At 56.2% G+C, this 26698-nt stretch overlaps 3 protein-coding genes across 4 annotated transcripts; 2 read left to right on the forward strand and 1 right to left on the reverse strand.

Moving 5' to 3' along the window:
• The first annotated feature begins 72 nt into the window (after positions 1–72).
• Positions 73–4628, forward strand: LOC140260365 (ectonucleoside triphosphate diphosphohydrolase 8-like). Of its 2 annotated transcripts, none has more exons than XM_072352673.1 (9): positions 73–245; positions 421–538; positions 1136–1286; positions 1524–1683; positions 2000–2230; positions 2535–2798; positions 3123–3233; positions 3520–3657; positions 3841–4628. In XM_072352673.1, the coding sequence occupies exons 1-9, from the start codon at positions 144–146 to the stop codon at positions 4048–4050; spliced, it is 1485 nt and encodes a 494-aa protein (XP_072208774.1). In that variant the 5' UTR covers positions 73–143; the 3' UTR covers positions 4051–4628. The 2 variants fall into 2 exon arrangements, with proteins under 2 accessions (XP_072208774.1, XP_072208775.1); XM_072352674.1 differs by having other exon boundaries at positions 1569–1683.
• Positions 4629–5443: 815 nt separating this feature from the next.
• LOC140260388 (ectonucleoside triphosphate diphosphohydrolase 8-like) lies at positions 5444–10497 on the reverse strand. The gene is made up of 9 exons (XM_072352717.1): positions 10372–10497; positions 9469–9586; positions 8713–8863; positions 8240–8399; positions 7474–7707; positions 6521–6793; positions 6040–6150; positions 5701–5838; positions 5444–5626 (listed from the first exon to the last, which is right to left on the reverse strand). The coding sequence occupies exons 1-9, from the start codon at positions 10495–10497 to the stop codon at positions 5444–5446; spliced, it is 1494 nt and encodes a 497-aa protein (XP_072208818.1).
• Positions 10498–14789: 4292 nt separating this feature from the next.
• NDOR1 (NADPH dependent diflavin oxidoreductase 1) lies at positions 14790–26282 on the forward strand. The gene is made up of 15 exons (XM_072352715.1): positions 14790–15656; positions 15832–15966; positions 16102–16179; positions 16662–16759; positions 17056–17154; positions 17589–17690; positions 18050–18256; positions 18595–18716; positions 19619–19839; positions 20211–20318; positions 20892–21006; positions 21323–21469; positions 22025–22143; positions 24372–24466; positions 26098–26282. Exons 1-15 carry the CDS (start codon positions 14889–14891, stop codon positions 26240–26242), a joined length of 2559 nt encoding a protein of 852 aa, XP_072208816.1. The 5' UTR covers positions 14790–14888; the 3' UTR covers positions 26243–26282.
• Positions 26283–26698: the final 416 nt, after the last annotated feature.

The raw sequence follows: 26698 nt of genomic DNA on the forward strand, positions 1-26698 counted from the left end.
TGCTCGGGGCCGAGCCGAGCGCCCGCCCCGGGCCGGGCTGGGCGGGACCCGGACGTGGGAGCCGGGCCGGCTTTCTTTTTCGCTTTGCCCCGCGGGTTCCGCCGGAGGCGCCGCTCCGTGCCGGCCGTGCGGGGCGCTCCGACATGCGGCCCGTGCGCCCGGTGCTGGCCGTGCTGGCCGTGCTGGTGACCGCCGCGCTCCTCCTGGTGCTGAGCGCGAACCGGGACCGTCCCGTCAGGAAGAAAGTAGGTGCCCGGGGCCGGGACCGCCGCCCGCCCTTCTCGGTGCTCGGCCGGCGGCGCTGCGCGGACAGCCCGCACCCCGCGGTCCCGGTGCTGGGGCTCAGCCCGCTCGGAGGGCGCTGCGGGACGGCCATGCTCCGCGCCCGGCACCCCGGCAGCCCCCGGCCTCTCTCCGCAGTACGGCCTGGTGTTCGACGCCGGCTCCACGCACACGGCTCTCTACGTCTACCAGTGGCCCGCAGACAAGGAGAACGGCACGGGCATCGTCTCCCAGGTGGAGTCCTGCACCGTGAATGGTGAGTGCCGGCACGGGGCTGTTCTTCTCCCCGCATCGCTGCGCCCGGCTCCTGCGGCACAGAGGGGAACCGGAGCCCCGCACCCTGTGCTGGGCAAAACGGAGTCGGCCCCAAAGAGGCCAGGGGAGCCTGGCAGAGGAGCAGCTGTGGTTTAAGGGTCCCCATAATGCTGGGGGCTGTGCTGCCCAAAGGTGGGTCAGCAGCTCAGCCCGCAGTTAGCATGGCTTATGGACCTGGTGCTGTTGTGCAGCCCGCTGTTATGCATCGCCTTGCGCCTTGGTCATTAAATGTGCAACTCTTGCAGTCTCTCCCCTGCAACCACTTCCTGGAACATCTTCTTCCCACAGGGCCTGCTAGAAGCTCTGCAGAACTCACTAGATCTCACTGTGTCTCTGCTGGCTATTTTTGCTTGTGGCTTCTATCTGCACTTTGAGTTAATAGTCTTTTTCCATCTGTTCAACAGAGTTTTGGGCTTTGTCTGTGGCTTCTGGGCATTGCCTAAGAGGATGAGAGCGAGCCCTTGGCATGGGGTGGGAGGAGGTGCCCTCACTCTGCTGTTCTCCTGGGCTGGCTCCATCACAGGCTGTTCTGTTGCAGGATCTGGCATTTCCAGCTATGCAGACAACCCCGCTGAGGCTGGAGCCAGCCTGAAGCCCTGCCTGGCCAAAGCCATGACAATCATCCCTGCAGAGCAGCAGCGGGAGACACCCACCTACCTGGGGGCCACAGCGGGCATGCGGCTGCTGAGGTACGGGCACTGCCTGCATCCCTGCACCCCCACAGCCCTGCCCCTGTGACTCCAGGGTCTGGGATGCTGGTGAGATTATATTGCGAGGTGAAGTGGCACTTTGCCATCCTGGCTGGTATCTCTGATGCCTGATGCTGAGCCTTTTGGGATGGGCAAACAGTGACTTTGTGGTTCCACACCACGTCTGCTGCCAGCGCCACGCTCCCTCCACCAGCATCTCCCTCCTTCCCTTGTCAGGGAGCAGAACAGCACAAAAGCTGAGCAGGTCTTTGCTGAGGTCAGCAAGGCCATTCGTGAGTACCCTGTGGACTTCCGTGGAGCTCGGATCCTCACTGGGAATGAGGAGGGTGCCTTTGGCTGGATCACCGTCAACTACCTGCTGGAGACACTTATCAAGGTGCGGGATGGTGAGAGGGCAGAGCAGCAGGAGGGTCTCACTGTACTGGGAGATCTTGCTGCATTAGAGCCTCCCCAGTGCTATGGGCATTGAGACTGCCACCCCTTGGGAATCAGTCACTGCTTCATGGTGAAACAGGGAAACCTGGAGACCTTTCAGCCCCTGCAGTGTCTGGAGGAGCCCCAGAGGCTGTGGGGCCTGTGGATTGTGGTTCCCTCCTCCCTGTTGCACCACAGTTCATTCAGGGAAGCTGGTATTCACGGGCTCAGCCTGAATCAGGTCCATGCTCCGTGTGGGTAATTCTCTGTGTGGGCAGTACTCCTTCACAGGCAAGTGGACCCAGCCACCAGTGGAGGATGTTGTCGGAGCTCTGGACCTCGGTGGGGCTTCAACCCAGATCACATTTCTTCCTGGGACCGCAGCTGGTGACGAAAACACGAGAGCCCTCCTCAGGCTGTATGGGACCAACTATTCAGTTTACACCCACAGCTACCTCTGCTATGGGCTGAAGGAAGTCCTGAAGAGGCTCTTGGCATCTTTACACCAGGTAATTGCCTTCAGCCTTGTGCTCCTCTGCTGCAGCCAAAGCCATGGTTTCACTGAGCTGGGCAGGCAGCACACACAGGGTATCACAACCATGGGGCTGTCCCTACAACTCTGTGCCTGCACCCCATAGCATGGTGTTGCGCTGGTACAGATGTAACCCCATGGGCAGTGGAGCCGGGTGATGGCAGGGTGTCTGCATCCTGTATCCAGTTGTTTGAATAGGCAGTGTCTGTGGGCTGCTTCTCTCCTTTCCATTCTCAGCCCTAGTGCCAGGGTGATGCTAACAGCTCCCTCTCTCTCAACAGGACGGCTTGTATGCCCAGCAGATATCACAGCCCTGCTACCCCAAGGGATACCAGGAGAACATCACCATAGCAGAGATCTATGACAGTCCCTGTGTCCCCATTCCAAGCATGCTCAGCCCTGCACAGATCCTCACGGTAACAGGGGCAGGGAACCCGGCGTTGTGCCGCACTGCCATCCTGAAGCTCTTCAACTTCACCTGCGGGGCCAACAGGACGTGTGGGTTCGACGGGGTCTATCAGCCGCCCGTGAGGGGACAGTTCTTTGTAAGGAGCCTCCGACCGTGGGGTGGTGCTGGGGGTGTGGGGTTGTGGGGCACCAGCCTGGTCAGTGCTCCAGAAAACCTGCTGTAGGAAAAAGTGACAATGGGTGCCTTGAAAGCTGGGGTGCACCTGGTGCACGGGGACACGCAGGGAGCTCAGCTGTGTGCCAGACTGCCACGTTCTGTATTTCGTCTCAGGGTTCAGTCCCCAGCACTATCCTGAAGCTGGCCCTGGGGATCCCTGCAGAGCACCCCAGGGGAGGGGTAGGAGGGTGCCAGGATCCTGGTTTTGTCATTAACCTCCGCCTTTGGTTGTAAATGCCCACAGGCTTTTTCAGCATTTTATTACAACCTCCATTTCCTGAACCTGACTGAAGAGCCGTCCCTGAGTTCCGTTAATGACACTCTCTGGAAATTCTGCTCCAGAAACTGGATGACGGTGAGATCCTGCCCGGGAGCTGCTGATCCCTGCCCTTGTTTTGCTCAGCCTGGGCACCGCGTGGCTTGGGGTTCTGTCTGCAGCCCGTCCTCTGCTGTGCAGAAGGGCTGCTGGGGGAGCCGGATGGAGCACAGTGGTCTCTGTGCTGGATGGGAGAGCAGCCAGCATCCTCCCACCTGCTCCTTGCTCCACAGGCCTTTGCTCCTGGCTGCGCTTTCCCTGCAGTGTGGGAGCACCAAGCATTGCTCTGTACATGCAGCCCCACCTTGCTCTTCCTCATCTACAGCTGCAGAAGGACTTTCCCACCAGGAACAAGACCCACCTCCGTGACTCCTGTGCAGCCGGCTCCTACATCCTCACCCTCCTGCTGCAAGGCTACAAATTCGACAACGGGACGTGGCACAACATCCACTTCCGAAAGCAGGTGAGGAGGCACCCTCAGCTTCACAGCTGCTTCACAAAGCTTGCATGCTTGTGCCTGCCCTGCTCCTGTCCCTGGGGTGCGGGATGATGGGTTGGCACAGTCCACCACCCATGTCTGTGTTTGTCTGTTACTTTGCAGCCCTTCCCATCTCTCTTCCTTCTCTGTCTCCTCTTCTCTGCACAGGTCTCAAATGTGGATGTTGGCTGGACTCTGGGCTATATGCTCAATCTCACCAACATGATTCCCTCAGAGACCCCCCAGAAAGTTGTATGGCTCCCCAAAAGCAGATGGATAGCAGCCACAGTCATACTTGCCATCACAGTCCTTCTCATCTTCTGCCTGATCGCAGCCATATGCTACTGGAAGGACTCCTCTGGCTATGAGAGCCTCTAGCAGTGCTGGCTTCAGAGGCTGCTGCAGCCGCCTGGTGCTGCTGGTGCCAAACTTGTGCAAGGAGCTGTTGCTGGGGGGAGCATCCCTGTGTCCTGGAGCTGCAAACTTGTAATGCAGGAACCTGGCCCGGTGAGCTGGGAGCAGCACAGGCCTTAGAAAAACCTCCCTGTAACTGTGCAGTATGGTTTTCTTTTGCCGTCAGTGCTGGTTGGAGAAGCTCTAGGAGGGCTACATTGCCCACTGCCAGTGCTGGGCAGAGGGATAGCAGCATTGGGCTGCATTCTGCTGGGTGCCCGCAGCAGGTCCTGGTGCTGGGGCTGTTCCTCCCTTGGGACAGGACTTGGCTCTGCTCCTTGCTGAGCTCTATGAGGCTGCTGTCATCCTTGGCGTTGCTCCCACATGTCACGGTCCCTCTGAAAGGCTGCATGACCCTCTGGTGCATCAGCCGTGCTACTCAGTTTTGTATCCTCCTCGATCTTGCTGAGGGAACACTCTTCCCCATCATTCTGTCCCCATCCCCCTGTGTCCCCATCGTCATTACCAGCCCTTACCTCTGAGGCGGAAGCAATAAAATCTTATCAGCACAGGAACAAAGTAACAAGCATTTCCATCTTCACTGCCTTTTCCAGTGTTTACTTCTGAATAACAAGAGCGGCTGAGTGCCTGCCTTTCTGCAACAACTGCAAAGGTCAGCTCTGTGCTGCCGGGAGGCAGACATGCTCCCAGCAAATAACAAAGTGAGTCATGCACAGGGCAGATAAGGAGTGAGCAGAACCAAAGGCAAAGGTAAGGGCACATGGGGAAGATCCAGCTCAGCAAGATCTGCAGCCAGCTGCACTTGCAGCCTGGCATCCACAGGGCACTGCGGAATAATGATCCCTCTGTCCTGCAAGAAAAGGAAGAGATGAGATGAGACGATGAGATGCACTATAGAGGCATGGACCACCTTTCTGGCTGTGGATGCTCAGTTTGCATTTCAGTGTCTAGGCCAACACCTGAGCCCAGGCAATAGGTCTGTAAGGAAAGCTAGCTGGGGCATCGCAGAGCTGTGCCCTCAGACTGGCACAGCTGGCAGGGACCTTTCTGGCTGACCGTGGTCAGACCCAGCACTGGAGGAAGCACCTCACATCCATCTGCCAGCACCCATGATGGTCCGGCACTCAGGTCCTGCACAGCCAGATGGGCTCTCCAAGCTCCATGCTCCAGCCAATGGGGTGGAGGACAAATCTCTGACACAATTAATGGTGCAAGGAGGCGGGTTGGCCTGGCTGTGGTGTGGAGGCTGATCCCTCGAGGGGATCCTCAGGAAACCTCCTGTGGTGCCTGCCTGCATATCTGGGGGCAGTTCTATGAGCCAACCCTTGGTTCTTCAGTGCAGCAGAGGTTACCGTTCCTACGTCCACAAAAGCACAACCAGAGCAACAAGCCCCAAGGCCAAGGTGAGGGTGATGAAGGCAACGGCTGCAGCCCACAGGGAGGGTGTGTGTCCCTTCACCCACACCGGAGCCTCCACTGGGATCATGTTGGTGAGGTTCAGCATGTAGCCCAGAGTCCAGCCCACACTGGTGCTCCCCACCTGCCCAAGGAGAGGAGATGCTGAGTTAGCCCCGTGCTGCACGTTCCCACCTGCTGGCCAAGTTCCCTGCTGACCTTCATCTGGAAGAAGATGTTGTTCCAGCTGGTCTCATTGAACTTGTAGGCATCAAGGAGGAGCGTGAGGATGTAGTTGGCGTTGGCGCAGTATTTAGGCAGGCGCTCAGGATTCTCCTCAGGGTAATTAGAAGACAGCTGGGAGGAGCGTGTGAGAGGAAGAAACAAAGTTATTTGTGGGCAATTTCCAGGTTGGTGAGCAGACACCAGCAGGGGTCTGCAGAGCTCCATTTTAGGACCAGTTGTCTTTAATGTTATGGTTAATGACCTGCAGAGTTGCTGCTCCTCTTCCCCCACCCATCTGCTGTTCCCCATAGCTTCCCATAACAAGAAACATACGTCCTGCCAGGTTCTTGCACAGAAGCGCTCTATTGTGTCCCTGACGGTGTCCAGCGACTGTCCCTCGGTCAGGTTGAGAAACTTGAAGTTGTAGTAATAAGCAGAAAAGGCCTGAAAAGCAAGAGGTAGAAATATCAGGGAGTTGCAATGAGGGCTGCCCTTCTCCCTCCAAGCAGGAAATCCTTCCTGCATGGGTGGCTTTCACTGGATCTGCCCCAGCCTTGCCCAACCCCCATCACACTATGCCTGTTGCAGAACAGATGATGGCTGGGGGTCTCACTAAGCACGTTTTATTAGAAGGTTCCCATTTGAGAGCTGCCTGGAACCTTGGTGTGCCCTGAGGCATTGGCAGACTGGCAGTATGGGTGCTGCTTGCCCCAGCTCTGCTGCAGGGAGGTGACAGTGACTCGGGGCTTAGCAGGACACCACAGCACCAGGGGGACACACACAGCTGGGGGGAGGAGGACGGGGTTTGCCTTACAAAGAACTGCCCGCTGACGGGGGGCTGGTAGATGCCATTGAAGGAGCAGTCCTGGCTCTGTCCACACGCCGAGAAGTTGAAGAGCTTCTTGATGGCAACCAGACACCCGCTGGTGTTGCTCCTGCCCTCCAGGGTCACATTTCTGTCATCAAGAGGCAGGCGTGGGTCACTCTGGTTGGTGCAGGGGCTGGTGCGGAAGGAAGACAGCGAGATGGTTTCCTTGTAGTCTTTGGGGTAGCAAGGGTGTTCAACTAGCGTGCTGGGGGACGACTCCTGAGAATAACAAAATGCAATGATTTGCAGGCTGCAGCCTCCTCCAGACCTCCTGGTGGATATGCTGGGTGCTTCCTCCCAGGGCATCCAGTGCGGGCATCTCTCACTGGTTCGGCAGGGAATGATCCTCACACTTCAGTTCTGACCTTGTCTGTTCACAGTTCCACCTGGAGCTGAGCTCTGCTTCTCCCCACATCTCATCCAGTCCCAGTCCGCATGCTACTCCTTCCCACTAAGGCAGCCAAATGCTGCAGCCCCAGCAGGGTGCTCTGGGACACTCAGAGCCCTCTGTACCCCAGCTATTACCTGTCTCCACTTCCAGCCCCTGCCAGGGACACCACCTGGGACCTTCCTGTCTGTGCACCATGGGCAAATACTTCTGCTCTCAGGCTGCTCCTCCATGAAGACCTTCTTTCCCTCTGACCTTCCATAAATGCCCTGAGAAATGTATCTGTTCTCTTCCCTCACATAAAGCAATTGGGGAGCAGCTATCAGGGACCGTGCCAACCCCCTCCTTAAAGCATCACTGACTAGGTCAGGTTGCTCAGAGCCTTGTCCCATCGAGTTTAGAATGTCTCCAAGGGTGGAGACTGCACGGTATTTGTCCACCGTTATTGGGAAGGAAGCTTTTCCCTGCACCTGGTCAAAAGCTCTCATGCTCCCTCCAGTTCTCCTCTCACCATAATTAACTCCTTTGCCAGGCGCTTCCACATCTCGTTCTGCCCATAGCAGATGTAGCTGTGAGTGTAGATGTTGTAGTTGTATCCATACAGCGTTAACGTGGAGGTTTCATTCCATTTTATGACTGAACCTTTGGGGGCAAAGCTGATCTGAGTTGACGCTCCTCCAAGGTCCAGAGCCCCAAAACTGTTGTCTGCCTCTGGATGGACCCACGTGTGTGCTTTTGGGGAGTACTGCCAAGGCACAACAGGAGAGGAAGAGGAGTGTGAGACAGCTGGGATTACCTGCTCTCAGCAAAGTTTTCACCCCATGTAAGTCAATGGAGGGTTGTTATTTAGTTTGGTGCATTTAGGATCTTAGCTGGCTCTTCCTGTACATGAGGTCCCACTGTCCCGCTGGGAGCAAGGGAGCAGGGTGTTTGGCTCCAGCTTCCTTGAGTGACGTGTGGAACCCAAACTAAGGCCTCCCAGCACCACGTGGGCATGGACACAGACTTTCCCTGGACAGTGAGGCAAAGCAGGAGCAGACTGTCCTCATTGGGCTACATGGTCCCTAAGAGGCTCCCATGACCACGTAGTGCAAAGATGTGCCCCCATTTTTTAGCAGGAACATCCCCATTTTTTAGCAGGAACACCCCCATTCCTGACTTCTCCCCTGTCTTTCACTGTAAATAAGTCAGAGAATAACTGGCTGCTTCCCCCAGATCATTGCTGAGAGACCCTTCCTTCTGTGCTGGCAAAGAAGTGGGCATTTCACCCCTCCCACCTTGGTGAAGGACTCCAGCAGGTAGTTGATGGTGATCCAACCATAAGCTCCCTCCTCTTCTCCTGTAATGATCTGAGCCCCATAGAAAGCCACAGGATACTCTTGGATGGTCTTAGCAATTTCAGCCAGGACTTGGTCTGCAGCTGAGCTGTTCTGTTCCCTAAGAAGGATTCAAAGGTTTGGACCCAGGATGAGACATTCACAGCTTCCCTGGAAGCCTCCAGTGCCTCACAGCTCTCATATGCACACCATCACATCTGGGCAGACACAGGACCTTCCTGGGCTGTGGGGTCCCAGGATTCCACTGTCTCTCTCAGGGCAGCTTCTGTGACCCCAGAGCAGCTCAGCCACCCATGGGCCGGCTTTGTCCCCTGCCCAGAGTTGGCAGCAGGAGATCTGGGAGCACTTGACAGCTCAGCCCCAAGCAGGACGTGGTGCCACTGCCCCACCAGCCCCGCGCCCCACAGCAGTACCTCAATAGCCTCATGCCTGCTGTCGCTCCAAAGTAAACTGAGACATCCCTCTGTTTTGCAGCAGGAATGACCTTCAGGGCTTCATCCAGGCACTCTCTTAGGGAAGCACCAGCTTTCGGGGGATCATCGACATAGCTTGATATGCCTGGCCCTGGAAGAGAGTCAAGCTGGGACAGGCTGATGAGGAACAGATGAAGGAGTGGGAGAACACAGGGCAGGGAGATCTGTCACCTCCTAGGTGTTCTTTATCAGGGTCCCCCTGTCCTGCAGGACTGGCTCACAGATCTGTTATGATCTCCATCTCTTCATGGTGGCCCACAGTACCTGCAATCCTAACTGAGCAGGTGTGTAACACTTGTCCATGTTTCACCACTGGGATTATAGGCTCTGCCCAGGCTTGCATCCTCTTTGGGTGCCAGAACAGGAGCACAGAGTCAAAGCAGAGCCCAATGAGTTGAAAGCAGAAGCAGTGGGACCTGCCTTCTGCAAGCACTGTGTGAGCCAATGCACCAACCAGAAAGGGCAAGAGCTATCTGAGGGTCCCCACCACAGCCCCCCCAGATACACTGTGTCAGGATGAGACCTTCCCCCCTCAGGACAACTTGTGCAGTACAAAGTGGAGAGTGAAATCCAGAGGAAGATCAAGAACATTTCAGTCCTACCAAGTTGTTGGTCTTGTGTGACATAGGCAGGCCAAGGAGAGGGAGGCCAGGTCAACCCACCCACCACACAAGCCCTTGCCCAGGGAATACTGACCCTGGACATCACAGGACAAGGTCTGGCTGACCACACCGGTGTTGTTCTGCTTGTCCGAGTCCCACTCGTAGACAAACAGAGAGGTGTGGGATGAGCCTGCATCAAACACCATCCCGTACTGGAAGGAACAACCAAGACATCATGCCAGGTTCGTCAGCCCAGGGCATGCCTCAAAAGCAGCTCTGTGAGGTAGGGCTGTGTGTGCCAGGCAGAGCACAGTGGTAATAGGACACATCCCATCCATGCACGGCCTCAGCACAGGCACTTATCCCAGCAGCAAAGACTTTTAGTTCCCTCTGCTGAGGTCCATTCAGTAATGCCAGCTCACACAGCATTTGTTGGTGGTTTCCTCATGCTTTCTTATTTTCTTTATTGGTTGAATACCTCTCGTGTCTGCTTCAGCCCCACCCCTGGGCCAGCAGCTCCCCAGCTCAGCACTCCCTGCTCCCCAGGCTGGCAGAGCCCCATGCAGCCTGAGAGCAGCCAGCTGCACCACCAGCCCCCAAAGTCCTCCACCTCCACCCAATGAGGGAACCCGGCCCCGGCTGCACCCAGAAGCGAGGTGGGGAATCAGGCTGCATAGGAGGAGCTGCAGTGCAGTGCTGCTGCGTGAGCAGCTGGGATGGAGCCCGGGGAGCTGTGGGGACAAAGGCCACATGGAGGTGCGTCGTGCTGCAGTGCTGCGCTGTGGGGCAGAGGGAACTCTGCCCAACCCACGTGTGGGTGTGCAGTGGGTTTCAGAGATGGCTTTTCTCTGCTGCCCAGGCTGTATTAACTGGGAGTGGAAGTGAAACACCCACCCACCTGTGACACGGCAGGTCCCAGCAGCGCTGTCAGCCCTAACCCTCAGAGCCATTGGCTCTCACCTCCCCAGTGCTGCTCAGGGACCCTCTTTTGGCTCACCTGGACTGTGGGTGGCAGGGTGACATCTTCAACCCTCACCAGGCTGAGGATGAGGGCGATGATGGACAGTGCGACCAGCAGCCCGAGGAGGGCAGTGGTGAAGAGCTTCTTGTTAACGAACATCATGGCACCTGCAAACCCAGAGAGGTACAAGGCGGGTGGCACGGCTGGCTGGGAGCAGCGCTGGTCAGCAGGAGCTGCAAAGAGAGCATCCCCAAAAGCTCTCCCCAGGCTGACACCATCACAGGCACAAAGGTCCTCATGGATAATGAGATCTCCCAAGAGATCCCAGCAGTATTAGGGCAACAGTGTGGGGCTGTGGATGGAGGGACAGGTTCCCAGCAGCCTGGCAGAACCGTGGTGGGGTCCCAGTGGTCCTCCGTTCCCCACAGCCCCTCCCGCTCAGCTCATGGCTATGGGAAGGGATCAGGTCTGGGAGAAGCACAAAAACCCTGCGCCAAACAGAGCGGGACATGGGAATTCACAGCAAAACTCACTGGGGGATATTGCAGAAAGGGACAGTGATGCTATTTCACATACATGTGCTCAGCTCACCTGTGGCTCCGGAGCTGCTGTGTGTGTCCTCACCACGGCTCAGGGCTCCTCTGCTGCCTGCAATGAGCCCAGCTGGGGCTCCACTTTATGTCCTTTGGAAGTGGACAATGCTTGAAGGTCATCTCCCCATTATTTTACCTCAGACTTCATCAGAAAGTTAGAGAAAACTCTTGATTGATTCATGTGTGTATTTACAGCCCAGCTCCTTCTGCATTTTTTCTGACACCTTACCCTTGCCCAGTAAGTTCCTCCTCCTCATTTGAATGGAATCATGTAGAAGAGTCCTTCAGCAGCTGGGTCACACCTTGTCTTTGACCACAGTTAACCCTTTTTCCTCTGCTCTCCTCCCACACATACACTTCTTTCTTCCCTCTCACCAATCCTAACACTTTCATTTTGAGCCTCAGCAGGGATAAGAGGTGAGAGTGATGTTTGCAGTCTGCAGTGCCCTGGGTCACACACAGAGTGGCAGGCAACTCAACCAGAGCAGCAGGGTGGTCCTGCTGGGGGTCTCAGCATTGTTCCCCGAGCTTCACCAGGGGGTGCAGGGCAGGACATCGGCACGGCCCAGCTGGGGCAGTCAGCCCTTCCCTGTGTGTGACCTGGCTGTCACGGGGCTGGTTAGGGTAAAAAGATGCACTTTCCGGGTGCCTTATCTCAGCTGAGTCAAACCCAGAGGTGTCGGCAGGGAGGAGCTCTTGTTGTCCAACCTTCCCGGAGCACTCTGCCCTACAGCTGTGTGCCCCAATGTAACACCCTGTGAAACTGGGGGCTAAGCCACCCCTGAGCTCTCTGTCTGCAGCACAGACCGCCCAGCCTGTCACCACGGTGTCCCTCACGCCGCCACGTGCTGCTGTGGGACACCCAGAGCCTGGACTGTGGCACCGCTCTGCTCTCATCCCCACCCATCACACAACCTTCGGACCCAGGTTGGTTGCTTCACTGGAAGAGAGTGGATGAGTGTCCTCTCTCTTCCTGGGTCTGAAGATCTCCTGCTGTCCACGCAGCAGCCAGGACGGGGCTTTCTGAGCAGCAGAGCCCCATCCCCGGGCAGGACAGGGGACACTGACCAGCCCTGATTCCATTCGCATCCACCTTTCCCCTAGGAGGAAATATGGATGAGTCTTGGGAGGAAACCTGGAGAAGCAAAGGCAGGAGAACCAGTTCCCCTGCACTGACCCTGAGCAAACAACCCGCCTGGTGCCGGGGGCTGGCAGGGCTGGGGCAGGGCTGCAGCGGGCACACAGCTCTGGGCAGGTACAGGGCAGGGCAGAGGCTTTGCTGGGAGTGGGAACGCTGTCTTTAAATAGCTCAGTTAGAAAATCCTGAGGCAAGTCACAGGAAAGGACTTAGTGATCTTGTTGACACAACTCTCCTTGCAGATACGTCGGGAACAGGAGACTGTGGGGTGCGGGGCTGAACTGGGGGTCAAGTATAGAACCCTTCCCAAACTTGCATCATGTCCTTAGCATGCAGCATGGCACATCCATGCCTCCTTTCTCAGTGGGCTCACTTCCACCCTGGGTAATCAAATCAGATCATTACTTCTAGGCTGAGCACCAGCCCCTTCTCTTCTCAGGAGGCACAAGGCTGGTTCCCACAACACCTGCCCATGTGCACTTTCTCTTTGGTGTCACTGTCCCAGTCAGGGTCTGGGAGGTGATAACAGCCCTGACTCCGTGCCAGAAAGTGATGCCACTTGAGGGAGTGGTCTATAAAAGCATGGGCAGGGGCTGCCCACTTAGCTGTATTTCCCTTGCATGTGTGGAAGCGAATTGCTGAGAGAAAGAAATTATCCAGGCTTGCTGCCAGGGTTCCTAACCCTCTGCACTGAGCATTGCAAAAAGCTGGTGAGGCAAGAACAGAGAGCAGCTGATGGAGATAAGTTAGTAAAGGCTTTGTCCCACCCACAGATCCCAGCCTCAGGGGTACAAAGAGATGAGGCAGCCCAGACACGAGCCCTGGGTGGCAGTGTACACTGTGCTGTATGGCTTGGCACCATGGCTGCAGCCTGGCTGGGGGGCAGAAGATGTCAGAAGGGTGTGCTTAGCAGAGATGGAGTGCTGATATTTGAGATGGTTGTGCTCAGCCTCAAAGCCCAACCAAAATTTGTCCCTTTGTTTCCCTTCCCTCAGCAAACACAGCAGACAATGGCTGCCCCCAGTTAGTTCTTGCAAGGCTTGGATTTACATGGGGGCATCTCCAGACATTTATATGCATGACAGAATGGCTCTGGAAAACACAGCCCATATCAGATCATACAGCTGTCTCCTTTGGAATCCCTCATGTCCCTGTGGTATCTCAGGTCACACTGGACACTTGTCCCTCCCATATATGAAGTCTGGCCGGGGTGTCCTTGCCTGGGCTGTGCTCTGAAGGCACCACACAGACATGGCAGCATCAGCCTTGTCTCCCTCTGCTGTGGTCGTACCCACACAAGGCTGCCTCTCCAGGAGCTGCTCCTGTTGCAGCAGGAGTGCTGGGACACAGGGAGGGGTGACAGCCAGGGCTGGGGCTGTCCCTGCCACAGGTTCAGCCCCAGCACAGGGGGATGCTCCCAGATGCATTAATGGCTTGTACCACCCCAACCACGTTCTCTCAAGGTCCTGAGAAGTTCTGCTGCAGGATTTGTATCCCTGAACACAAAGGGTGTTTCCTTTGGACAAGGAATGATTCCCAGGAAGCAGCCTGTCTGCTCCAGATGCCAGGCAAACCCCACGACCCCCCCACTGTGTATGCAGCCCTCTCGCCCTCACTAAGGGCAGCACCCACATCCCCACGCCATCCTCATGTCCCCAAACACACCTGAGAGCTTTCCTGGCTTTGGAGAGCAGAGCTGGGGGCGCATGAAGTGCAGGATGAGCCGCATGCAGGTAGATATGGCATCGTCCCCTGTGTCACACCCCACAGCTTGGTGACACAGGTTGGGCCTGATGGGCCTGGGTGAGCCCCACCACAACTCAGTGCCAGGAGCTGCCCCACGTCATGGCGGGGCTGTGGGATACTGTCATCCCTCTGATCTTCTTGTGGTGTGCCCCTTCCCTCCCTTAATTAGCTGGGAGGGTAGTGAGCTCTGGCAGCCCAAAGGCTTCCATCCATCCCTGAGGGACTCAGTGAGCGTCCTCACCTGACTCAGAGGTTCCTCCTGCTTCCCACTCCTCTCCATCCCCATGTGGGCACAACCACAGCACGGGGACTCCAAGAGTGGGGATGAACTTACTGTGCAAGCAGGGAGAGGACATGAAACAGCTCCTGCTTCCTCCCAGGTGCCGTGACCTTGGTGCACTGTAGCGTGACGCAAGTGAGCAACAGCTGGCTCCGAGTGGACCAACTCAAGGCAAGCATGGGAACATTGTGGCCTCACCTGGTTGGCATCAAGCCCTGGAAAACCACTTCAAAGGAGATGCAGGAGCAGAGGAGCCAGCTCCCCACACCCGAGTCCTGGCGCCACCTAAGGGTTCAAAAGGACCAAGCTAAATGGGTGCTCCTGTCCCCTGTTTGCAGTGCTGGACCCTGATCCAGGCTAGCACAAGCCACTTAGAGTCACCAGGGACGTGCAGTCCATAAGCAGGTCACACCACACGGCCCGGCCTGGGGTGCCAGAGGGATCCTGCTCAACTGACACTGGTTCTGCCACTGCCTTTGTAACAGCCTGGATGAATGAGCACCTACGTGCAGGGACAGCCTTCATCAGCAGTGGAAATTCCCTCCCTGTGCACAAGAGCTCACCAGGGAGAAAAGCAGCAGCCGTCTGTCTAAGGGAGCAATTGATCTCCAGCTCCACGCGCTCCTCAGACAGCAGTTATAAGAACAGATACTTTCTGGGGAAGAAAGGAAGACAGGAACGAACCAACGAATGAACCAACGTGTCCCATGCGCGTTTATTTTAAATACACCGCTATACACAAAGTGCTGCACTTGGGGCAGGTTAAGGCTCACACCGAGGGCTGAGCGAGCCTGGAATGCAAAAGCACCTTCTGCAGAAACACGGCGCTTGGCGGGACGGGGAGCTGCTCCCACACAGCCCGCAGAGCCGGGCCGGGCCCGCAGGCTCAGTTGACGCGGCAGGCCCGGATCATGAGCAGCTGCAGCAGGATGAAGACGGGCGCCATGATGAGGCCGTACCACAGCTCCCGCGTGCGCTCCACCAGCTTCTGGCACAGCAGCATCTCGAAGACGAACTTGAGGCTGAGGATGGTGAGGATCCAGAAGAGCCGCAGCACCGCCAGCCGCTTCTCGCCGTCCTGGAAGAGCCGCACCGACACGATGGCGGTGAAGTACGTGCTGAGGCCGTCGGCGACGAAGAAGGGGACGAAGACGACCCACCAGGAGAGCGGCGAGGCCTCGCCGTCCACCTTCAGCACCAGCAGCACGGAGAAGACGAGCAGGGCGAGGCCGTGCAAGAAGATCTCGAAGGTGGCGAAGCCCAACCACTGCACCAGCTCCCGCAACGAGAACAGCATCGTCCCGCCGTCGCTCCTCGCGGGGCCCGCGGCCACCGGGCCGAGCCCGGCCGCACCGCTCCCACCTGCGCCCGGCGGGACGCGGCGCCTCGTGATGACGTCGCAGGAAGTGGCCGAGCCGGAAGTGATGGTAGGGCCGGGCGGTGCGGGCTGAGCGCGGTTCGGTCCCGTTGTCCCTCGTGTCCCTCTCGCTGTGCGGTGACCCGTCCTGCCGCCCTCCCGCCCGGCTCCCTGCGCGGCCGTGAACTGGAAGCATCGCAGCTCATGGTGCGTGCCGCGTTACCGGGCTTTGGGCGCTGCCCCGGGCCGCTCGTCCCCATGTCTGCTGTGCCAGCCCGCTAATGTCACCTCAGCCCGCAGCTGCTCGGCGCTCCTTTGGAAGCTGGTGGTGGTTGTTGTTGCACGGCCTCACCTGCTGCTCCCCTTGTGTCTGTGCCTGCAGATGGCAGAGCGCAGAATCCTCGTTCTTTACGGCAGCCAGACTGGGACAGCGCAGGACACAGCTGAAAGAATCGGCAGGGAGGCCAAGCGCCGGCACTTCCAGTGCAGAGTGGAGGCTCTGGACAGCTGCGATGTGGTGAGTGACGGGCAGGATGCCGCACCAGGCAGCTCCATCCCCACCAGCACCATTGCTGGGCTTTGGGCATCTCCCACCCTTGTGGGACGTGTACATCTGTAAGCTGCACGTTTCCAAGCTTGTTTCTGCCTGCAGGCAAACCTCATCAATGAGATGTTGGTGGTGTTTGTGTGTGCAACCACTGGCCAGGGTGACCCGCCTGACAACATGAAGGTACGATCTGTTCTGTTCTGTCCTTGTTGCTTCTGTGTATCTGATCCGCCGATCTCATTCGTTCCTACAAGTAACTTTAAGTGCTGTTTCTGGGGGGGAGAGGACACTTCTGGGGCAGCATGCAGAGTGAAGCAGGTGTTGGCTTAGTCAGCATGGCCCATCAGAGTCTGTCTTCAGCCATAGTGCCCTGCTGCCAACCTTTGTAATGCTAAGGAGCATCTCAGTTACTGCTGGAATGCAGGCTGCTGAGATTTCAGCAGCTTTGGCAGCTGAGAGGGACCCTGCCATTGTAACATTCTCAGGTCTGCAGGGAGCTCAGAGAGCGCCATTGCCAGTAGAGCTGCTTTCAGGAGCCACTTTTGCAGAAGGCTGCGCTCCCACCTTCGTCAGGACTCAGCAGAGGGCTGAAGGAGCCCTGTGTGTGGGCAGGCAGGGAAGGTGTTTGTGCGCAGCAGTGTGATTCCTGGCCTTGTTCTTTGCAGATGTTCTGGCGGTTTCTGTTCCGGAAGAACCTGCCTCCTACTTCCCTTTGCCAGATGGACTACGCCGTGCTGGGCCTTGGTGATTCCTCCTATCCCAAGTAGGCAGCTCCTGCACTCCTTGCCTGCTGTGACAGCTGCTCCTTGCAGCTTGGGTGAGAGGGTAGGGCATGGAGTGGGCAAGCAGAGTCAGGGAATGACACTAGAGCAGCAGTTCAGGCAAAACCTAATCCATGCCTGTCTTCAGAATTCTTGCCCTACCAGTCTACGTCCCTTCCAACCCCCAGGACCTGGGCTCTGGCATAGCCCTGGCAGCACATGCTAGCCTGTGTAGCCAGCATCTGCTGTCCTGCTGGAGGAGCCCTGCCCTCCACAGCTATGATTATTCTCTGCCTAGGTTTAATTTTATTGCCAAGAAGCTGCACAAACGGGTTCTACAGCTTGGGGGCAACCCACTGCTGCCGGTTGCATTGGGAGATGACCAGCATGACTTGGGGTAAGAGCCTCATGAAGGGGTGATGGGGTGGGGGGCTGTGTTGCACTACTGCTCCCACTCTCCAGACATGGCCAGTGGCCTCCTGCTCTGTGTGAGCACGCTGGTCTCTACTCAGGGCTCTCCTTTGCCAAGGCTGGGGTCATTTGTTTCACCGGCGTATCCTGTGACCCCCAGCATATGCCTGGGTCTTGTAGAACTGCAAGGGGATGAGTGCCTGTGCTGCAAAAGGGCAGCAGAGATTGTGTCCCAGGACAGGTCCAGCATCGGCCAAGAAATGTCACACCCACCAAGGGGGGCAAAGCCACAGTTGTCTGTGGCACTGCAGCCTCCCTGAACTCTGACAGTAGTGCATATGGTAGGGGTAACATTGCTGGGGCTTGGAAGGGTCGTGAAGGAGGCACAACTTTGTTGCAACATCAGTGTCTCACTTGCAGGCCAGATGCAGTGGTTGATCCATGGCTCCTAGCTTTATGGAACAAGATCCTTGCCCTGTATCCTCTCCCTCCTGGCCTTGAGGTCATCAGTCCTGATGTATGGTGAGTGTAGAGGCTTGCTGGAAATGGCTGGTGTGAAATGTCTTCTGTGGCTGTTCTCTGCTTCCCGGGTGGAGGCCAGGACACCTCCCCACAAAGCTACTGATGTCCCAAGCATCCCTAAGACCTAACTCCCACTAGATGGACTTACTTTGCTCTGCTTTCTCCAACCTCTTTAAGATCTCCTCCTGACAGTATTGCTGCATTGTGATCTCTTACTGTGAGCCAGCTCCAAGGGGTGGGGATGATGGGTGATGGATGTTGTAGGAGACTTCAAAGTGTCCCTGCCTCCCTGTAAAGCTAAGGCAGTGGATAAACTGTGGAATGGAGGTGCACTGACTGCATTGCTATTATTCCCACAGTCTGCCCCCTAGATACACCCTGCACTACCTGGCTGAGGATTCCCTGCACTCTGACAGCAGCCTGCTGCAGCCAACACTACACAGGGCTCTTCCTTCTGAGCTACATCCCTTTGCTGCCCGGATGGTGTCCAACCAGCGCATCACAGCCGAGTCCCATTTCCAGGATGTCCGGCTCATTGAGTTCGATGTCGCAGGATCAGGGATCACGTGAGTGTTTTTCTGGCTCCCTCAAGCTTTTTTTTTGTGTGAGATCAGATGTCCTATAATCTTCCTTATTTCCTCTGTCCTTCTTCAGTAATGCCTGAGACTGCAGCCTGCTGTACTGTCCCACTCTATGACAAAGTCAGGGCTTAGGAGGATGTACAATAGTGTGGGTCCTGCTTTGTGGGCCAGCTCTAGGTCAGATTAGGGAGCTTAGTGTTAGAGGCACTGGGAATTTGGCTGAGCTGTGGCCTCTCCTCTGTTGTGGGTGCTGGTTGGAGTCACGGTGCTCTGCCTGCAGGGTTGCCTGTGGCCATGCTCAGCAGGTCCTGCTGTATTTGCAGGTTCAGCGCTGGAGACGTGGTGATGATCCAGCCCCAGAACTGCCCTGAAGATGTGCAACAGTTCTGCCAGCTCCTTCGCCTGGATCCAGACAAATACTTCTTGCTGAAGCCCACAGAGCCTGGTAGGTGCTGCTGGCTACCCCTTTACCTCTCTGTCAGGCCCAGAGATCTGCTTTTCCTTTGCTTTAGATCCAGTAAATAAGGAAATACAGATTTGAGGGTGGCTGGCTGATACAGAACATCTGCCTGCCTTGCAGTGCTGGGGCTCTCCTTCTCTCCCAACTCTCTATGCATATAGGTCCATCATTAGGGCTGACATGGCTCATGGGAGGGACGCAGGGAAATCAGTGCTGCCTTATGTCTTCAGCAGCTCAGAGCATGAAAGATCCTGCACACTCACCAGCCCAAGACCCAAGTCAGGTTGCTCTCACTTCTGCCCCCATCCATGCCTATGATTCTTTGCTGGGGCATGCAGGTTCCCTGGCTCTGCCTGCACCCCAGAGTCTTGATGGAGGTGCTTGTCCACACACTGCTACCAACAACCAGAAAGTCCTCCTGGAGGCACCCACTCACCAGGCATTGCTGTGGCTCTGCAGTCTGCATGGTGCAAGGAGAGGTTTCTTTTCTTTCCTCTCCCATCACCTCCCTGGTCTGAGGAACTGAAGATGGCAGGAAGTCAGTATAAGATCTATTGGAAAACATCACCCCAAGACTTTCCTTAGTGCTTTAAACTGCTCCTCTCTTTCCCAACTGCCTCCAAAAGTGAAAAAACACAGTAGACATCTTCAGCATCACAGTCTTTTTACCCATACAGGGAGAGCATGTGAATCCCTTGATATCCTCCTCTGCAGCCTGCCTGGTGTGGTCAGCAGCAGGAAGGGAGAAGTCCTGGACCTTAAAAAGGATGCAGAGCAATTGCCAGCCCCTCTGCTTGATGCCACCTGAAGCTAGACAGTGCTGTGAGGACTTCTGGCTGGGAAGTGCCAGAGCTGGCTCTGAGCTCTCTCTGGTGCCTCTCTTACAGGCACAGCCCTCCCTGCCCATTTGCTGCAGCCCTGCACCATCCGACACCTGGTCACTCACTACCTGGACATCTCCTGCGTGCCACGGCGCTCCTTCTTTGAGCTCTTGTCCCACTTCTCTACAAATGAGCTGGAGCGGGAGAAGCTACAGGAATTCAGCTCTGCACAGGGCCAGGAAGAGCTGTACAACTACTGCAACCGGCCTCGCAGGACCACCCTTGAGGTTGGCCTGGGGGAGCACAGCAGACCCATCCTTGAGGACTGTGCCATGGAAATAAAGCAGTCAGGGCAGAGGAGACAGATGATGAGCAGTAATTCATCGACTGAGGAATTTAATTCACTTTTTTTCTCAAGTGTCCTTGGAATAAGCAGGCTAAGACCTGCTCCAAATTCTTGGGCTCTGTTGTGGTTTCTGTGTTGCAACCTGGGGACGAGGGTAGGGCAGTGGGACAGGGAGATTGGTGCTCAGAGAATCCCTGCTGTGTGGGGCCTTTGGGTGAGGGTGGCAGTGGTACAGAACAACTTTTGCTGCCTCCGAAAAGCAGGCAGGCTGCCTTCTGAGGTGCACCATCTTGGCTCTCCGTGGCTTTGCAGGCCCTCTGGGATTTCCCTCACACCACATCTGCCATTCCACCTGAATACCTGCTAGACCTCATCCCTCGCATCAGACCCCGCGCCTTCTCCATTGCTTCCTCCATGCTGGTAAGAGCTCAGCCCTTCTCAGCCTCATGTCAGGCACTGAATTGAGTGTCAGGGCACTGCTGGTGCTATGCATGGCACGGGTGTTCAGGCTGCACTGCCTGACCCTGTGAATGTCCACAGCCTACCCGAACCCCCACTGCAGGTTAAGGTGTTTGCAAGTGTTGGGGCTTGCTTAGTACAGGCTCTGCTGTCACGGGGAACACTGGGATGTGGTACTATGGAGGCTGGCAGGTGGGAAGGCTGTACTTCTGCTTCCTTCTGCTGCCGGGAGGTGGCGGTGAGATCCAGCCATGTGGCTTGGCAGATGTCAGCCCAAGCACTGATGGCATTTGCTTTCCATGGAGGGCTCTTGGCTTGAACTGTCTCTGTCACCATTGCCAGCTGCACAGAGCATTTCTATGGCTGTGCTGCAATAGGAAAACCCTTTTACCCTGCTCTGTACTGTGTCTGAGCAGCTGTTTCAAGCTGGGATGAGTGTTGCCCTGGTATGAGCTGTTCCTGGTGGAGGCACTGGGTGTTCCTTGCTGAACTGTGCTGGGTATCTTGGTTTTCATGGCTCCTATCTGCACACAGGCTCACCCTGGCCGGATCCAGATCCTTGTAGCAGTAGTGCAGTACAAGACACGGCTCAGCAAGCCCCGCCGTGGTCTCTGCTCTACGTGGTTGGCATCTCTCAACCCAGAGCAAGGTAATGTTACTTGGACATGCTGGAACTGTCTCAGCTGCCACTGCCAACAGGGCAGGCTAAAGGCACAGCCTTCCTCACTGCTCCCATCTTTGGAGCATGATGTGCTCCCCTAGCTTGCCCTGAGAACTGTGAGCTCCCAGTTTGCTCCCACTTGTTTCACCCTCCTACTCCCAGCAGCAGTGTGCTCTGCAGTACTTGCAGAGGGCTGCTTCTGGCTTCCTGCAGGTGATATTGCTCTTATTGCTGGACATCTCCAGCCTCATTGCAACAGCTCTGGGAAGGATGGTCCTTCCTAACCAGTCTGTTTGCTTTGCAGGTGATGTCCGGGTACCTCTTTGGGTGAAGAAAGGAGGAATGAAGTTCCCAGCTGAACCTGACACTCCTGTGATCATGATTGGCCCTGGCACAGGGGTGGCACCTTTCCGAGCAGCTGTACAGGAGCGAGTGGCACAAGGACTGAAGGGTGAGGGGTGGGCGTGGGGTGCACCTTGGTGCTGGCAAGTCTATGTTCAGCTTATGGGAATGAGGAAGTGGGTGCTCCTGTGGGTTTGGACAGGCTTGAGCTTTACTGTGTTTGGAAGCAAGCTGGGCTCTGAGAGTGGTCAGCACCAGAAAGAGTCTGATGTGTGCAAACTATGTGGTTATTCACAGGCTGGGCTGTCAGGCTGCTTCTTGGGGCAGGACAGGGCTCTGAAATGCCTCTTTCTTGCTTCTCTGCAAGTGGAGTTGGTTTGCTGAGATTGTCTGCTAGTGCACAAGCAGTTTTCCCTCTGCCCTTGTCATTGCCCTGGCCCACTTGTGCATCTCTGCAGAAGGCTGCTAATAAGCTCATGTCGGGGAGCTGGCAGCCCTGCGAGGGCTCATCCTGCCCTACTTGCCCACCACGCCCCAGATTTCCAGCCTCTGGTTCTCACAGGTCATGTGCATTCACACACAGTTCTTGAGTTGCATGGGTACTGATGGCCCTCACGGGGCATTTGGTCTACCCAGCACAGCCCTTCTGATCTGCTCTCCACAGGGAACTGCTTGTTCTTTGGCTGCCGCCAGAAATCCAAGGACTTCTACTGCCAGACAGAGTGGGAAGAGCTGGTGACAAAGGGCTTTCTGATGCTTTTCACAGCCTTCTCCAGGGACCAGGTTAGTTCTTGGAGGAGCAGGCTGTACAAGAAGCATCTCGGCAGTGCTGATGGGAGCCTGCTGGGGCTTTTGTCCCTGTGCCTGTGAAGGACCTGGTGGGGTGGCATGGCAATTACCTTGCTCCCCTGCACCACCTGGGTGCTGGCCAAGATTACCACCAGCAGCACAGGAGCCAATCTGTGACACAACTGACTGTGCTGAGCTGGAAAGGTCACTGAGACGGAGCTGGCAAGTGCCGCAGCTGATAAGGTGTTAGCCAGCTTTGTTTGTCTGGGCCACGTGAGTGGCTCCCAGCCCTCCTGGGTGGGGGGGGGGAGTCACCAAGCAATAACCTTTCTTGGTTGAATGCCGCCATCCCCACTGTGTCCCTCTGATCACCAACTGAAGCTGAAGAGCTTGGCTTCCTGCCCCATTTCATGGTGCCCTTGTGCCAGCTCCCCAGAGCCTCAGCAGTGTAGTCAGAAGCTCCCAGGAGGGTAGAACACCCCACACCTCCCTTATTTCCCAGCCAGTGCCTTTGGTGGGCATCTCTGCCTTTCTCTGGGCTGCAAGGTTTTTAAATTGCAGAAGTGAGTCAGTGAGCTGGGACTGTGACTGCCTTACCCGATCGTTTGATAGTATGAAAAGCTCAGCCTGGCTTTGAAACAGAGATATCTGATGAAAAGGGTCAGTGAGAATGGTATTCCTGGGTAGCTCAGCTGTGCAGGTCCTTTTCTCCTGGCTGTGTGTATGCACTGACATGAAGCCAGCATCATTTATCTGGTCACTTGTAAAGCATGAGCTGGGTGCCTCTGTGAAAGCTTTCCAAGTCTTTGATTAACAGGAGTGGCACAGCAGAGGCTTTTTGGATGAGTACCTTGTCTTTTTTCTGTTGGCTTACACAGTGGATGGGAGACATACAGCTCCCCAAATCTGAAGGGCAGCCCCGGGGACTCTTCCTGCCCTCACAGACTCTGTAGGGATAGGACTTTCAGCAGTGTGTTCCTCCTGGCCCCTCCAGCTTTGCAGACTTTGCAGCACAAAACAGATTGGGTTCTGCTGCCACTGTGTCCCTGCAGTTCTGCACAAGGACCTGCTCGGCAGCACGGCCAGGTGGGATGTGGAGCCATTCTGCCCGCAGCTGTAGCAGATGCCACAGATGGTTAACTCATTTCTTCATAAAGAGCCTGTCACGAGCTGGGATGCTCCATAGCTGAGCAGGATTTCCCTTGTCTGTTAGGTTCCCTCTGTAGTGACCTTCTGTCACATCGCTTCTGCCCTGCAGAGCAGATTGATCCCTTCCTAATGCGACTGGTGCTAATTCTCAGCAGGATGCCCTGGGCTTTAGTTGAGACGTTGTGACCTGAGTTTGTCACTGAGGTGCTCTGGTTTCTAGGTAGCTGTAGGTCCATAAATGGCCTGCTCAGTGCCCTGGCCTCACTGATAGAGCCTCTATCAGCACTTAGCTGATTAACATTAATTATGCTGAAGTCGGGGCTACTGGCTGGCTGTGCTGGTGCTTGCAAAGGGCTTACTTACCTCCTGCACCTCCTGTAGTGGGGTCAGAGCTGTGGAGCTGTGCCCAGAGGTGACTTGACTCTCCTGTGCACTGCTGGCATCGTGCGAGACCTGAGTGCACTGTGACACCTCTTAGGACAAATGGGGCCAAAGCTGCTTGGGGTGCTCTCACACACACCTCCGGAGCCTGAAATGCGTCAGGAGCCTTATTGCCTTGGGGCTGGATGGGAGGTGTGACAGTGCAGGGAGGAGGCTGTGCCTGTGGCTCACCTCGCCCCTTTGCAGGGCCCAGCATGGTGGGACACGCAGCAGAGGCCTGGTCTGCATCACAGTGTCACCTTTGTCACGGAGGAGCTGTCTGGGCCAGCAGTGAATTCAAGCACGTTGGCAATGGAGTTCCTTTTGGGCAGGTGCCAGAGCTGTAGGCAGGATGCACGAAGTGGTGAGGATTAACCCTTTAGGAACTCTGCTGGTCTGTGCCGTGGGCCTGCTGGAGCCAGTCTGTAAGCACAGTGAAGGGGCAGGGGATGGGACTGACATGCACTGACGTGCACATGAAGTTCTGCCCTGTGCAAGAATTGATCTGCTTTGATGAGCACCTCGTGCCCTCCATTCTCCAAAGGGAGAACTGCCCTGAGCTCTTGCATGCGGACCCTGGGAGCAATTTCCTTGTGCGGTGAGGGCCAGGTGGGTATTGGTGCTGCTGGTGGGCTGAGCACTGTTTCCTGCAGGAGGAGAAGGTGTATGTTCAGCATCGCATCCGGGAGAATGGACGGCTGCTATGGGAGCTGCTGAACGGCCAGAGCGCTCACATCTACCTGGCTGGGTGAGTGAGGTGTCCGCACAAGGACGAAGGGCAGTGGTGTGTCTGTAGCTGTGTTCCTGCCTCTGTGGCTCTTTGTCTGGACAGATCCTTTCATCTGCTTGCCCTGGTACTGCTGGGGCAGGGAGGAGACTGCCCAGGGGAGAGCATTGGGAAAGACTTTGGGTTCCACGAGCTGACAAGCAATGGTGTTTGCCCTGCACCTGCATGACCTGGAAGGCAGGACACAAGCCCCACGACTGTGCCTTGCCGTTGACACGAGCAGTGATTGCAGGAGGCTCTTTCCTGCATGTCTCGCACTTCCTGGTGCCTTGCAGGGTGAGACTGGCCTCACTGCATTCCTGGGAGAATGAGATTTGTGTTTACTATCCAGGAAGGGCCGCTGGCTGCCTCATTGCTCCTGTGCTGGCAGTGCTGCCTGCTCTGCCGTGCCTCCCTGCATTGCAGGGCTGTTTGGGACCTGTAACCCACAGCTCTGGGGCTCGGATCTGGTTGTACATCTTGCATAGAAAGGAGCTTGTGTGGCTCTCTGGTGTGGGATTTTGGAGAGGCCATGAGGATGGATGTCAGGTTACTGTGGGAACTACTGACATAGGTGGGCTTTGGCCTACGGTTCAGCCCTGAGCAAACAGCTGGGGACTCAGGGCTATCCCTCCTTGTTGGCTGTGCCCAGCTTACCCAGAGCCAACGTGCTGAGGGTGCCTCTGCTCCTGCAGAAAACACACACTTGGCACATTCTCCATCACAGCCTCAGTTCCAGTATCCTGCAGTCACATACCAGCGCCTGACTCAGAAGCAGCACGACTTCTAAAAACAGAAGACCTCCTTTCTGTATATTTTGAGACATTAATCAGCTTCAATGCGAGTCAGAGCTCTCCCTGGTTCTTGGGAAACAGCAAGGACGTGTTTGTGCCCATTGGAGCTGCCTGCAGATTTTGTTTTACTGACTGTTTTTGTCACACAGTTCATCAAATGAAACTCCCGGAAAAAGGCTGAATTCCTTCTTTCCCCTTAGAAATAATCACACTTGGGAGCGTTGGATCCTATGGGGGTATTTTTACACAGGAGCTTGTGTTTACATCACCGTTTCTCTTACTTTGATTTCCATTGTAACTGCCACCCTCAAAACAAACGTTCTGGCTTTATTGGAAGGAGGCTGAGCTGGTGGTGCCTTTATCCTGCTCCCCTGCAGCCATTGTCCTGCCCAGCTCAGGATCAGACCCCTCTTCCACTGAATGCCTCTCTGAGATGAAAGGGTCATTTCCTGCCCTCCTGCAGTTTAATGATGACTCGGGGCTGTTCCCTGTGCCTCTAATGATGCTGATGGGAAATACAGGAGGCAAAACTGGGAACGTTGAGCTGTGATGTTCTCAGCTCTGCAGTGGATACTGAGGGCACATCTTTGCCTGCAGATGCCAGTGCTTAGATGCCCTGTGTGGGTAATGGCAGTGCTTTCTGTGTCCTGAAGCTGTCATTTACTGGTGGCTGAAGCCTGCACTGTGAGTGAGGCAGGTTCCCACTGCAGGCAGGCGCTGTGCTGGGCCGCTGGGTCTGGCTGCCTCACTGGAGCAGGGGGGAGGTGGATGTGCCTGTTTTCCTGCTCCCCCTGTCACACCACGTGCTCTCTCTTCCAGGAATGCCAAGCAGATGCCAGCAGCGGTGGCTGAAGCCCTGCAGTCAGTGCTGCAGATGGAAGGTGGCCTGTCTCCCTCCGAAGCAGAAGAGTATTTATCAGCCCTGGAACGGTCCCAGCGCTTCCAGTCTGAAACCTGGTCGTAAGCGTGGCTCCCTGAGCTGTGTCTGAATAAAGGAGTCAGCAGAACAATTTGCCTCTGGCATTGTCCTTGGGCTGAGGTTATCCAAGCTAGGGCAGAGGGCGCACATTAACCCAGCCCCATTCCCAGGGAACGGCAAGGGAACCTCCTGGGGCTGTGGGTGAGGCCTGGCTCCCTTTACTCACTCTCCCCCAGATTTGGGGCCGGGGGTCTTTGTAGTGGGAGGCTGCTGGCTGTCACAGCACTGAGCCACCATCTTGGGTCCTCAGCTTACAGTGTCCCCACGCTGGGCCAGCAGCACCCATAGGCATTGCTGTAGCTACGGCTTTGGCTGCGGCCGTTGTTTGTGGTAGGACCTAAAGGAAGTGAGCTGTTGCATGGCAGCCTCCCCACCCGGCATTAGTCAGCAGCAGCAGTGCCTGCAGTGGGAGGCTGCCCTGGCAGACCTGTTTCCCCTGTC

The sequence above is a fragment of the Excalfactoria chinensis genome, chromosome 18, assembly GCF_039878825.1.
Source record: "Excalfactoria chinensis isolate bCotChi1 chromosome 18, bCotChi1.hap2, whole genome shotgun sequence".
NCBI classification, from domain to species: Eukaryota; Metazoa; Chordata; class Aves; order Galliformes; family Phasianidae; genus Excalfactoria; species Excalfactoria chinensis.

Bases quoted from the DNA above. Each gene is read 5' to 3' on its own strand.
- LOC140260365 (XM_072352673.1), top strand. From the start codon at position 144: ATGCGGCCCGTGCGCCCGGTGCTGGCCGTGCTGGCCGTGCTGGTGACC. The intron at 539-1,135 runs GTGAGTGCCGGC...GTTCTGTTGCAG, and splicing joins GGAGTCCTGCACCGTGAATG to GATCTGGCATTTCCAGCTAT. The intron at 3,658-3,840 runs GTGAGGAGGCAC...TTCTCTGCACAG, and splicing joins ACATCCACTTCCGAAAGCAG to GTCTCAAATGTGGATGTTGG.
- LOC140260388 (XM_072352717.1), bottom strand. From the start codon at position 10,497: ATGATGTTCGTTAACAAGAAGCTCTTCACCACTGCCCTCCTCGGGCTG. The intron at 7,708-8,239 runs GTGGGAGGGGTG...GTGCCTTGGCAG, and splicing joins TGCTGGAGTCCTTCACCAAG to TACTCCCCAAAAGCACACAC. The intron at 5,839-6,039 runs GTATGTTTCTTG...CGCTCCTCCCAG, and splicing joins GTGCAAGAACCTGGCAGGAC to CTGTCTTCTAATTACCCTGA.
- NDOR1 (XM_072352715.1), top strand. From the start codon at position 14,889: ATGCAAAAGCACCTTCTGCAGAAACACGGCGCTTGGCGGGACGGGGAG. The intron at 18,717-19,618 runs GTAGGTGCTGCT...CCTCTCTTACAG, and splicing joins GCTGAAGCCCACAGAGCCTG to GCACAGCCCTCCCTGCCCAT. The intron at 20,319-20,891 runs GTAAGAGCTCAG...ATCTGCACACAG, and splicing joins CCATTGCTTCCTCCATGCTG to GCTCACCCTGGCCGGATCCA.